Source organism: Pocillopora verrucosa, chromosome 6 (genome assembly GCF_036669915.1).
Source record: "Pocillopora verrucosa isolate sample1 chromosome 6, ASM3666991v2, whole genome shotgun sequence".
NCBI lineage: Eukaryota > Metazoa > Cnidaria > Anthozoa > Scleractinia > Pocilloporidae > Pocillopora > Pocillopora verrucosa.
The window spans coordinates 15,383,427-15,397,253 of NC_089317.1; the positions used below are offsets into that span (position 1 = coordinate 15,383,427).

General features: G+C 38.9%; 1 protein-coding gene and 1 pseudogene across 1 annotated transcript; both read left to right on the forward strand.

The window, feature by feature from the left end:
- Positions 1-2,666: 2,666 nt before the first annotated feature.
- On the forward strand, positions 2,667-4,871 carry LOC131784019 (heat shock protein 70 A1). The gene has a single exon (XM_059100793.2). The coding sequence runs from the start codon at positions 2,698-2,700 to the stop codon at positions 4,597-4,599; it is 1,902 nt and encodes a 633-aa protein (XP_058956776.2). The 5' UTR covers positions 2,667-2,697; the 3' UTR covers positions 4,600-4,871.
- A 1,129-nt stretch (positions 4,872-6,000) lies between these two features.
- On the forward strand, positions 6,001-9,507 carry LOC131784010 (short-chain collagen C4-like; annotated as a pseudogene).
- The last annotated feature ends 4,320 nt before the right edge of the window (positions 9,508-13,827 follow it).

Sequence of the window (13,827 nt, forward strand, 5' to 3'; positions counted from 1 at the left end):
TCATACACATGCGGTGAAAACTAGAAAGGGGAAATTGCAATTTACAAGATTAAAAAATGGGCTGAGACTAATTACAAAACAAGCAAAATGGAAAAGAAAAGGAAACTAAATACAGAAGGCTGGAACTTACATCTGATCCTGTCTTAGAGAAACTGCAACTTTACACAACTGGAACAATGTAAATAGAAACTGATCTATCTCCATCAATCTCCTTGCTCCAACTGAATTGCTACTTAGGGACATACTACTACAAGGGTATAGTTCATGTGTATAATTGCAAACTGGTTTATCAGGAATGCTAGCCAAGTAGGTAATTCAAGCTGTGAACAGTTATACACTAGGAAAATTATGGTGTAAACTTGACAAAGGAAGAAAACAGAACTTTTTACCTACTTTAAATCAAAACAAAATGATTATGCAATCAAAGTTTTCTTTGAATGTTCTTTACACAAGCAGTTACCCACACAAAAACGAAAAAAACAGTTAATAAGTTGGTCATTATTTCATCTATCATCTTGATTAAAATCCATCTCCTACCTACATGCTACCTCACTAAAAATGAAATATTTTTTAAATTTATCATCAGCTAAGAAAAAATAATCATATCATATTTGTATCAACCCCGTAAATCTTGAACTTAGAAAAGATGAAAAAACATTAAATGCTTCATATTTAAAAAAATTGAGTGACTCATTTATTATCTGTTTCCTGCCACCTAGTCAAACTTTAGAAACACCAATAAACAGCCATTACATGACAAAAGAAGAAAAAAAAGAATGTAGCTATAGGTTTAATTTCCATTTAGAATTTGTGGGACATCCTTTTGTATAATTTCACACCAGAAGTGCTTCATTATTTAAGAAAGTAATGTCTTCAAAGTTTGACTTAAATCAAATCAAAGTTTGATTCAGCACACTGCATTTGAAAGAGATACCTATACACAGTGGCAGATCCAGACCTTAAGCTAAGGGTGGGAGCCCAGTTTTTTGTTGCTTACCCTGTCCTACCCTTCTGCAATTCTTTTTTCTTTTACCCAAAATAAGGGGGAGGGGGCCAGGCCCCTGGGCCTTAGCCTTTTTATTTCTGGTCAGAAATGAAGTATGGGAGGACTTGTTCTAGCAAGAATGAGCTGAATGTCGATTGCATTAATAATTTTTTTGATCTGGCATCAACTTCAGCATTTAAATCATGTGAAAGTAAGACTCAATAAACAAAAAAAAAGAGAGACATATTTAAGGAAAGTTTATTATGCTTTCACCAATCACAAATTTTTTGCAGCTGATGAGCTCATTGTCAGCAACATTTCATACTGGCCTTTTTGAGTTTAATTTCATCATGCATCAAGTGGGGTAAAGAAAACTTGCCATATTGTAGGTTTCCAAAGATTAAAAAAATTTGCAACCTAATACATACATGTCAATTCTCTGCTCTGTAGAGCACGTCTTTTACTAGTCACAGAATTCCAGAATGAAAGCAGTTTTAATTTGTGCCAACTCCTGAGAGGATCAGTATTTAAATCCCTCATTTTTCTTCCCATGTTAAGTCGTTTTCCGTACTTTGAAAATGGCGTCAGGTTGTGACCGATAATGCGTGGTTCGGTAGCGAGGACTGACACAAATAACTAATATTGAGGTAATAAAGTTCCAGAGTTTTGTTTCTCCGCATGTGTACAAAATAGTAATAACCATACCCGTAACGTAACTTTTCAGACTGGGAGACTGTTAGTGAATTATTTTTGTTCTTAGCATATTTCTTTAATGAAAACAATTGTCTCGGACGATATGTATAGCTGTTCTTGTCAGTCTTTGCCTCATAAAATCCACATCAAGGGCTTTAGACAAATGGAAATCAGGACAAGAAGAGGTATGTTTTTTAATACCACTGGACACTTTCTCATCTATCACCCTTCTGTGTGCACGTTAACGAAATTAAAAGGAACAAAAGAACTGTGCAAAAATCGTCACAATCTATCTTCACAGAAATCCAAGATCCAAGAAACGCATGTGCCTTTCGCTCCCCTGCCACTGCCATATTGATAGGTTGCATGTATACCGCTGGTTGGCTGAAGGGCTCGCGGTAGACGAGGGAGATTGGTGCTAAGTGAATGTTCGTGAACGATCGAGGTTGTTCTGGATTACACTCGTCTCTCGAACTGGACCTTTAGAATTTCCTCGAACCCACAAAAATAGACTTAGAGAAGTCTCTAGATACTTTTTCTTAAAAATAAAATAAATTTCATTGGCTAATCACTGATGAAATAATGTCAGCATATTTCTCTACGGCCGCCATATTGAATACACCGCTGGTTGGCTTAAGGGCTCGCGGCAGACGAGGGAGATTGGTGCAAAGCAGACGTTCGTCAACAATCGAGATTTTTCTGGATTGCAATCTTCTCTCTCCGGAACAATCTAGTAGCGGCTAGGATGTTAAAGAACCTTCAGAATTTTCTCGAACTTACAAAAATAGACTTAGAGAAGTCTCTAGATACTTTTTTCTTAAAAATAAAATCAATTTCATTGGTTAATCACGGATGAAATGATGTCAGCATATTTGTATTTTTAGACATCTGATGTAATGTTTCCTAGCTTAGGGGGTATAAATGCAAGCCTTTTTACGAAGCTGTTCAAAAATTTCACGCGAAAGAAGCTCCCTCAGCAAGAAAAAAGACTACAAGAACATTATCAGAAGCTTTCGAAGATGCCAGTGAAGTCAGCTCCTGCAGTCGGAATCGACCTTGGAACAACTTACTCATGTGTTGGAGTCTTTCAACATGGTAAAGTTGAGATCATCGCTAACGATCAAGGAAACCGCACAACCCCCAGTTATGTCGCTTTCACTGACACAGAACGTTTGATCGGCGACGCTGCTAAGAACCAAGCAACGTTAAACCCCGGCAACACTATCTTCGATGCCAAACGACTGATCGGCAGGAAATTTGATGATCCTGTGGTTCAATCAGACAGGAAGAACTGGCCTTTCCAAGTCATCAGTGAGAACGGCAAACCAAAACTGCGTGTACATACCAAAGACGCATGGAAAACTTTCACTCCAGAGGAAATCAGTTCTATGGTCCTCACTAAGATGAAAGAAACGGCTGAAGCTTACTTGGGCCAAACTGTTCGAGATGCAGTTATCACAGTTCCAGCTTATTTCAATGATTCTCAGAGACAGGCCACAAAAGATGCTGGCACAATAGCAGGACTAAATGTGAAGAGGATAATCAATGAGCCAACCGCTGCTGCTCTCGCATATGGCTTGGAAAAAAACCTCAGCGGAGAGAAGAACGTGCTAATTTTCGACCTGGGAGGAGGTACCTTTGACGTCTCCATTTTGACAATCGACGAAGGATCACTCTTTGAGGTTCTCTCCACAGCTGGTAACACACATCTTGGCGGAGAAGACTTCGACAACCGCATTGTGGATCACTTTGTAAAAGAGTTCAAGCAAAAGTTCAAGAAAGATCTCAAAAGCAATCCAAGAGCATTGCGTCGCCTGATGACTAATTGTGAGCGAGCCAAACGAACGCTGTCGTCCAGTACTCAGGCCAATATAGAGATTGACTCATTATCTGAGGGGATTGATTTCTACTCTAAGATAACCCGAGCTAAGTTTGAAGAGCTATGTATGGATCTCTTTCGCTCTTGCCTCGAGCCTGTGGAAAAGGCACTAAAAGATGCAAAGCTGGACAAAAGTCAAATCCATGAGGTGGTTCTGGTTGGGGGCTCTACAAGGATTCCAAAGATACAGAAACTTTTAGAAGACTTCTTCGATGGTAAAAAGCTAAACAAGTCTATTAACCCAGACGAAGCCGTAGCTTACGGTGCCGCAATCCAAGCAGCGATCCTATCCGGAGACCAAAGCTCAGAGATCAAGGATGTCTTATTGCTCGATGTTACACCCTTAAGCCTCGGGATTGAAACCGCCGGTGGGGTAATGACAACACTGATTGAACGCAATACAAGAATCCCAACAAAAGTTTCCAAAGAGTTCACAACCTATTCCGACAATCAACCCGCTGTTACCATTCAAGTCTTTGAAGGCGAGCGTGCTATGACCAAAGACAACAATGAACTGGGACGATTTGAGCTGAGCGGAATCCCACCGGCGCCTCGAGGCGTGCCCAAAATAGAAGTCTCTCTGGATATTGATGCCAACGGGATCTTGAACGTATCCGCGAAGGATCAAAGCACTGGCAGAAGCAACAATATCACCATCACCAATGACAAGGGAAGGTTGTCCAAAGCTGACATTGATCGCATGGTGGCTGAAGCCGAGAGGTACAAGGAAGAAGACGAGAAGCAGCGCCAGAAAATCTCAGCCAGAAACAGCTTGGAAAATTATGCGTATAGCGTCAAACAGTCGATAGTAGATCCAAAGGTGGAGAACAAACTCAGCTCTGCAGATGTGGAGACGGTAAAAAGCAAGGTGCAAGAAGTAATCGATTGGTTGGACAGAAATTTACAGGCAGACAAAGAAGAGTACGAAGAAAGAGAGAAAGATCTACAACGAGTGTGTTCACCAATCATGGCCAAGTTACATGGACAGCAGCAGAGCACCAACGGGTCCTGCGATGGACCTACTGTAGAAGAAGTTGATTAACTAATCTGTAATTATTTTTGGATATTCATGACTGTTTTTAAGAATGATTAAGAGAGAAATCGGAGACATATTGGTTTTACATGTGGCTTGTAGATTTTGTAGTCTTTCTTGGATGCATAATTTTGTAAACATATTTTTCTGCACATCATTTGGAACAGGTGTCCTTCAGTTTTACAGTGAAACTAATGGCATGCTCAGTATAATTTATGTCAGTCCTTATTGAGACTTTTTATCTATATGCTGTCTAAATAAAGCAAACGCTATTTATCTGAGTTTTTAAGTGTCTTGAGTTGTATATTTTTTTAAGTCTTATTTCTGAATAACTGAATATATGGACTGTAGGAAACAATTTCTATTTTGAACGATAAGAAGCAAAAGAAATCAAAATGTACTTGTTTAGGGCAAGTGGAAGAAAGTTGAATAAAAAAATTTCAAAATACATAAGATTTCTGAAGAGTTCAGAGTTAAATTTCCATTCTTGGAAAACTCAAACGATGTCTAACAAGGAGTTAACAGTTCCGGACTTTTCCGACCTTATTCAGCCTAAATTATCCTAGTGAAAACAACGTAAGCATGCATATAAATGCCTAAACCCAGTAAAACAAGTGCGACCAACTCGCGATCAATTAAGCCTTGCATCTGATTGGTCGAGAGGATATCTAGTTATTTAAACCAATCGGAGAGCGTTATGAAGGCCCCTACCTAAAAAGATCGTGCTTGAATTCCCACACGTACCAGACATCCATTTTTCCACGTTTTAGTAGGCGAGCACAGATACTTACAATGATATGATCTGATCTTATCAAGTTGACAACATTTTTCACTGTGTATCAAAATTCCTCAGGATGTTTAAATACAATGCTCTTTCTAATATCCAGATAAAGTGGTTTGTTTTCCTTTTGTTCTTAATAAAGAAGCGTTGCAAAAATGTAGTGGAGAATGGGCTCGTGAAGGACCCTTAGTGTTCCGTGATGCATGCTCCATTAACAACTCGGGAAGCACCCTGGCCATCTTTCAATCTCTATCAGTGATCGCACAATCGCATCCTCCAATTTCTGCTGACTAATTGATATTACATAATTCCGCACTTGCTGCATTTCAAAATTTTTCGACGTGTCTGTCTGAAGTACATGTAAACGAAACCTTAATATTGCCGCCAAAGGACCCCGAGCTCTATAAAGAGGGTTTCTGATCGCACTCACTCCACATTCCCCTGCGCACATCAGGTTGAACTAGTATACGCTAAACAGAAATTTGACGGGTGTAATGGAGCAAAAGTCAGAGAAAACTGCGAGACGCACTCGATGTTTTCGTTTGGGCAAACTGGGCTGTTTCACGCTCATAGTTCTCATGGTAGGTCTAATCGCGTGTGTGACATTTTAGTTCTTTACTTTAATCTCGATGGAAAGGCGACTTGCATCAGTTGAGATGAAACTCAACGAGATTGCAAAAGAACGTAACAACTACAGTTGGTCAGAGACTGAGACGAGAGGACTGCCCAGCTCCTCAAGACAAAAGCGAAATTCTGACGCGACAACTAGTTTGTCAGATCTAACGAAAAGACCAATCGTCCTTGAGAAAAGGTATTGTCAGACTTCGTGAAGAGAACATAGTTTATTTAGTGCTGCAGACACTTTTTTGCTATAGAGCTATACAACATTCAACTAACCCCGCAGTTCTGTTTTTCAGGATACGTTTACTGAAACAAATTTCAATAAAATGTTACAAATGATTACAATAACATAACGATGCGCCGAGCAGAGAAAAGATCACGAGCTTGTTGGGTAATTAAAAACCATTTTGGTTCCCTTTTTAAAGAATCGCAAAGTACCTTGACATCAGCAAATAGGTCGTAACTGCAGAATTAAATATGATCTTGATTTCCTTTTTTTTTACCCCTGTTAGAAAGACGGTAAAACGTTCGACTTCCCATCGGTCTGTGATGCAATGCAACTTTTTATATTAGTGCCACTCACTAGATTTCGGTCTTATCAGCTTTCCTTTTATCAATCTCCAATACTAATTCGTACGTAGAAATGTTCTTTTGGCTTTCATTTCTATTAATAGAGATTTTGAAATCTCTCACGGCTTGAAAACATATGTCATTACTCTGAGCCATTAGTTATCCACAGGTCCACGAGAGTTGTGCTGAACTAGCTTGCAAGTAATAGAAATAGTTTACATTTACGTCTACTCTAATCTCTTTGCTTATATTCTGGCTCGGTAGTCAGTGACTAGTAAAACCAGAGTGCAAAGAGATGTTTGGAACACTGAAAAGTAAAGAAAAACAAAGATCAAGTACCAAAGTGAAGATTAATGGAGCCTGGAGCCATTTTCTTGAACTCTCTTAACTCTCGTCATATTTTTCTTCTATCAGCCCAAATTTGGCAACTTTTTTCTTGGTTTTTATTTAGAGATTTTAAAGGACGTTTTATTGCAAAGATATACAGTAAAACTTATTGCGATTTTGAACATTTAAGAGCACACTTGAAAGAAACCAAGGTAATCAGTTGATGGGATGAATAGATAAAATATTCCGCTAATTTTCTTTCTCCTTTCCTCAACAGAACGGTTCACCTCAATAATGAACTTCAACAACGCACCTCCCTCAGAGGTCAGTAACAAAAAGATAACTTGCATTTATTCATTTCTTCCTTTGGGTTCTTTTATTTTTGTTCTCTGGAGATTATCAAAGACACGTCTTTTTTGTCCATTCAGCCTTGCAGGAGTGGAGTTTTTTTTGACATTTTAATTTGGTGTATCACTTTCAATCTCCCACAGAACGGGACGGAAGGGATGGCATGCCAGGTCCCTCTGATTAGTTTTTTCAAATAATTTTTAGTTTGAAAACAGATTTGCAGTCTCTCACTAGACAGTGCTAAATATATCTATTGACGAACTTGAATGATGATTGATTGTCTCCTAGTTGCAGATGATTTCCTTCCCAATTTAACGAAATTATTATTTCTGAAGTCTCAAATTATCTCATAACCCCTTAACTCCCAAGATCTCATTGGTAATTCTCCTTACTGTCAATTATACCGTTCTTGCGATGTTAGTTTGGAGAATTTGGTATAGGATCAACTTATAATGATCCCATACTGAATTGATATTTTTCTTTATTCTCATCTCCTGTCTCCTTGATATTGTATTGATATTGTAGAGGAAATTCTGTCTTGGTCACTCATGGGAGTCAAAGGGTTAACATTGCTTAAACTAACTGCATGGCTTTTTAATAGGGTGAAAGATATTGTATGGCAATGTCTAAAATTACAAATTCAATTTCAGGACGGGATGGAAGGGACGGAAGAGAAGGACCCGCGGGACCGAGAGGATTAAAGGGACCGAAAAATTTTAGTTTGCAAATGAATAGTAATTTGTCATTCATTACAAAGGTGTTACATGAACTTGCCCTTTACATTCCCGTTTCAACCATAGGTGACAATTCTTTCAAAGGCCAAAGAGAACGCACTGAAACTGGAAAATAGAAACTCATACCAGAACACTTTCTTTTTCTTTTCTCAAATCCTTAATTTAACTCTCCTCGGTTATATTTGTTTTACTGATATTTTACTAAAATAGTTTCAAGGTGGCTTCATTTCCTCACTCTTTGAAAAATTCAAGTTAATTGTAATTACCCAGTCAGTGTATGAAACTTTTCGTGAGAAAGTTTTGCACAGGCTAGTGGAATTGACCCAACCAACATGTCTCATACCATCAGAAGACATGAAACATTTACATCTGAGGGCGACTTCTGTGCCAGGCTGTTGAGACTTCGTTTACTAAATTGAACTACCTTCATTTTCAGTACTTATTGCCTTCATGAAACTACGATCTCATTTTCTTTGATACCAAGTGATACTGGTCGAACGGGAAGTACTGGACTCAAGGGACCTCCAGGCCCTCAAGGAATAAAGGGACAAGAAGAACAGATGTGAGTTATAACCGCTGGGGACAAAAGAACTGCTCTGGAAATGCTACTCTGGTGTACACAGGTGGGGAGAAAAAGCATTTTATGTGAATGAAGAATAATTTAACCCGCAATGACTCTCGTATGTTATCATTTTGATTTTGTTTGTGTTGTTCTTTTCTAACCGAGTCAAAAAAGTAAGAGGCTCGAACGGGAGCCCGTTGCTCCTGGCCCGAACTAAAGAGTAACTCAGCAGTCCTGAAAAGGGATGTTGCAGGTGATGGTGAAAGCCATTTCAAATATCTCAATGATATTTTTCGCCGGGTGGCGACAGTTCATTTTGTCTTGGTGGATGTTTTGTTGTTTGTACGTTTGTTTTATCTTTTTTCGATTTAATCTTCCTGAGCCGTAACGGGAATACTTTTTATTAGTAAACCAAATTTTTTATTTCAGCAAGCTGTTAGTTTTAAGAGGTTTATGAGTCTTCTTTGGCTTGTGCAAAAGGATTTATGGGCAGCGGCTATTATACTCATACCGGTGGTGGTACCAACTACGTTTGTCTCACCAACAATCCCATTTATGATGAGTTTGTTGATGGTTGGCAAAACACAGCAGCAATCTATGGCACCGAATATCAAGCCTCAACATTTCCAGACCTTAAGAACCTTGACCAGCATGACGCACCATGTGCTGCGTGTTATGTTAGAACACGAGGCTCACAAATAATGATACCTGGAACAAACAAGTGCCCTTCGGGTTGGACAAGAGAATACAAGGGGCATCTCATGACATCACATTATAACCACGCCCACTCCAGTGACTACGTGTGCACTGACGAAGGTGCGGAGGTTGTGGATGGAGGTCAAAGTGGCACCAATGGGGCTCTTTTGTATCTAGTACAGAGAACCGGTCACGCTTTGCCATGTGGACCTTACATAAGTGGCCATGAACTCACTTTGCATTTCAGATTTAAGATTTCCCTTAACATTTTGACGTAGACGATTTGTTTACAGTTTTTAAACTTCAAGTACTAAAACAATTAAGTACAAAGTCAAATTTTGGGTTAGCCTCCATTATTAATGTAGCTTTACGCCAATAAAAGGATTACGTACTGAAATACTACCTGTGCATTCTAAATGTAAAACTACGAATTATATTCTTAATGAAAATAACTTTTTATTGTCTGTTATTTTAGATCGGGAATCGGGAGCGAAAGGAAAAATGCAGAGATATATTCATTAACGAGACACTAGGAGCCGAAAGAAACAAACTGTTATATGAACCTCGAAACTCGGTATTTAGATATAGTGGATTTTCAGAATGCATAACATTTCCGAATTCTACGCATGGTGTGACTGCCAACAAAGTCAGGTTTCAACACGTAAACGCTTTAGAATTTATTTACATTACAGTTGATCGTGGTTGCTAAAAGGAACAAATAATTACAAGTTATTACGAAGTAGAAGGAATAGGAAAACGCAAAACAACAGAGGAAATACAATCGGACAAGGAAAGACACTTACAAACGTTGTGTAACTTGCGAGCACGAGGGACGGAAAAACTAAAAGATGATCGCAGTGAAGGAATCAATGTTAATGTAAAGCACTCTGATACTCTAATGTTCAATTTTTTGAGAAATTTTACGAATGAAATTGATCAAAGAGGAATTATGCGAAAAATCTAACAGAATACAATTCGCCGATTTGCGAAAACAATAAGAAAAATGTGCGTGCAAAAACACAAAAATTTAATTAGGAACGTAAAAGGAAAGAAATCACTAAGTGGGAATGCCGCAGCAACACAAGGTAACCTCCGGCTTCTATCTTGGAGAAGCGAAAATATTGAAAGCGAAAAGGGTTGGTCTGCTGGAGAAAAATTTTCTTAACTTTTGACCGGATGTCATCAGGGAGTCCAAGACTGACCTTAATGGTCAATCCAGCTTGCCATCGTTAATAATAAGTTCTACATCTCGAGTGGATACAACGTAAAAGGGAAATTTCCTCGAGACAAACTTGACGAAATTCGCACCAACTGATAATTTTTGAATTTTGTCGAAGTTGCGTTCTGAGCAAGGTGAATATCAGCTCGCCTTCCAAAATATTGACAATTTAAACAATTCACGGAATAGAAGATTATTTGCTGATTCGACGTCGGACATTTTTTGTTGAAAATATAAGGATTCCTTTTCGATAACAAAACCGAGTAAATGATTCTATACCCGCCTGTTTATCAAATTCCTTTTATTCTTGTTACACTTATTATGACAGCATATATCAATCACCAACTACGTGTCGATATCCGAAACAGCAGACCTGAGTTTTGGTAAATTCACAAACTTGAGACTTTTGAACGATACCCTAGAGCTGTACACGATATAAAGACTTGCATAACTCGCTATTATTAAAAAGAGACTATGTATACTAGATATAGTAGTCTAGATATAGAGTCTTTTTGAAAATCAATCTGATTGTAGCAATAAGTTTTTAACAGGAAAGTGTTTCTAATTTCGATATTGACATTTTGTTTGCAAATCTTAAATTAAAGTTTTACTTTATCAATTTCGCAGTGTACTTATGAAATATTCCTCGAACACAAACCTTTGACTTATGTTTGGATTATCATTTGCAAAATAACTAACGATCTCTTTGTCTGTCTTGCCCTGTTGGAACAACTGCCGGATGTCATCTGCCAAGGTCTCGGCGAGTGGATACCCATCATCCGGAAATGATGTTCCCGGGTCGCTTTCGGCGTTAACCTTTGCCTTGATGTCTTTAAGTGGCCTATCCTGGAAATATCCCTGGACTGCATAGTTCAGGACCTTTTGGTAGCTATCAAATTCTGCAGAAATCTCCTCCCATGTAGCAGCTAAGGATGTCAGTTGAGTGTAACTATTCGGTGGTAGACCTGCCTCCGCTGCGATCTGATTCAGGGCTGCCGTCATAGCCTTCTGGTACTGTTTTATTTGCTTCTGCTTTTTGTCGACGTCATTAATTGCTTTATCCAAATTATCCAGAGTCCAGACTCCCAGTCCAATTGTAGTGGCAAGGCCTGCCAGTCCAAACACGATACCAGCGATATTGAGACCTGTAATTATTTTGTCGAGCGTGGGAGTGCTGGAAAACGAACTTTCGGCCTCGGGGACGACTGGCGGTTCCTCGCCATTCAATGGTACGGGTTCAAAAGGATCTGGGAGAGGCTCTGTAGTGGGCTCGTCACCTTCAGCCTTACTTTGACGACAGTAGCGGACAATCTGAAGTAATCCGGATGCCACTTTCAAGGTGTTTTTGGTATAGCCAAATACTTTCCCCAAAGTGGTCACTGCCTGTTCAGCATTAGAAGCTGAAGTATCCTTAGCAATTTGCTCGTTGACCTTGTCTAAGAAGTCGCTGGGTAGTTTGTCGAGAGCTTTCTTGACGCGGTCCAGATTAACAGCGACTCGATAGTACACTTCATCGTAGAGGTCGCTGGCTTTGTCTACATCTTGTTTAAGCTTTTTCGCTTTGCTGTCTAATTCGTTCATCTTTTCTTTCTCGGCGACGCCAAACCCAACGCCTGCTCCAATATTTCCTAGACCGAGCAAAACTTTCCCGAGCCCAATACTGAGTTCTGCCATCTTTGCTCCTGCTAGAACGTGTGTTGTGGGTGATGAACGAAAACTAGCGACAAATTCTGTTGGCTAACATCTTAAATAAAAACTCGCTGTATTTGCATATTCATTGTTTATCACCATGAGTGGACAATTGTCGTCACGGCGTCACGTCGCCTTATGGTTACAAGTGTATCGGTAATTTCAAAGGAAATTAACTTTTCGCTGACCTCACCGACATCTCGTGGTAAATCTGTTGACAAGTACTTAACAGATTGTAGGAACCACGATAGAAAGTGTCAGGGATAGTCCATGTTTTACTGTAAACACGTGCTTTAGGCTTAGGCTTGATTTTCTAAACGCATAGGAAGTAATTTAACTGACGTCACCGTATGCAACAATAGCACCAGCAAAGAAAGGTTGTTCACGTCGGCAAACTCAGAGTAAATTGTCCGACTAAATGCCGTCTAGAACGTCAGTTCGCCGCAATTCCATCACTTAGGATTTCCATATTATTTCTTTTTACAATAAATGCAATTACATATTTAATTTTGAGAAAGGATAATTCTTGAGAGTTTACCAGCAATTGTGAATTGATATATTGTCACGAACAGGACAATATCCGGTTAGTAACATGAAATATCCCTGATCTCATATTTCTATAATCCGCATGAGTGAGCAATTTTCGCCACGTTGTCACGTCGCTTCTGGGGTTTCCGGAATTTATGGAAATCATTTGTAACGTTACCACCAAGGTGACGTGACGACAAGGATTATGTAAATACCGCGAGTTTTTGAAATGTAAGCCAACAACATCCGTCGTTAGGTCGGTATTGTCACGTCTGCAAATGAACCTTAGCTTTTGCTTACTATTTATCGAATGTGTTCAAGACAAGAAATAACTATCGTTCCGTGTTACACGCGTGAATTTTATTACCTGGCTTGTCCATAGAAAAACATTTTGAGTTAATGTAACGCATTTGAAGGCTTGTGTGAAAACTGGGGGATTTTTAAATATCAAAAGATTTTACTCAGAGAAGTTAACTTAAAATTTATGTAAGTCAGTTGAATGAAGCCAAAGGTAGAAAACGAGTCGGTGACAAGTTGTTTCTGAATTGCTCAGAGAGGCAAAAAAAGCAAAACAAAACCTAACATCACGTTTAGTCGCATGACTGTATAATAACCGCCTGACATTTCTTCATGTTTCTTTTAGTTTGTCTTGATAGACAACGAATTAATAAGTTGGCCCGCCTGTAATACGTGAAACAAACATTTCGAATGAAGCAAAAGTCACGATCACAGATTGTTTACTTCCTTTACGTCAGACATCAGTCCCTAGAGGTGACGTCGATCTATTTACAACAGAAAATTTGCATGACGGCACGTATTATGGCGTCCTTTTTAAGTCACGTCGTCAACAAGCGGAAAAATAAGACCAAAAAATATAACTTATTATTGCCAAATGTGAGTGAAAAAATGATAGCTTATCATCAGCGAATTTTAGAGCATTGTGTAACACAAGAGAAGTTCACTTTCTACTAAAAGTGTTAACACAAAGTTTGAGGTCACGTTTGGAGGAAATTAATGACGTCATTTCGCTGAATAATTCATTTATGCACATCGAATTGTAATTATAAATAGAGCGAGTTTTTATTAAAAGAGTCGCACTTTGATTTGGAGTACAAACAATTTCAGAACAGATAATTACGAAAAGATGGCTGGAGTCGCTCTT

Coding starts and splice junctions, on each gene's coding strand:
- LOC131784019 (XM_059100793.2), top strand. CDS start 2,698: ATGCCAGTGAAGTCAGCTCCTGCAGTCGGAATCGACCTTGGAACAACT.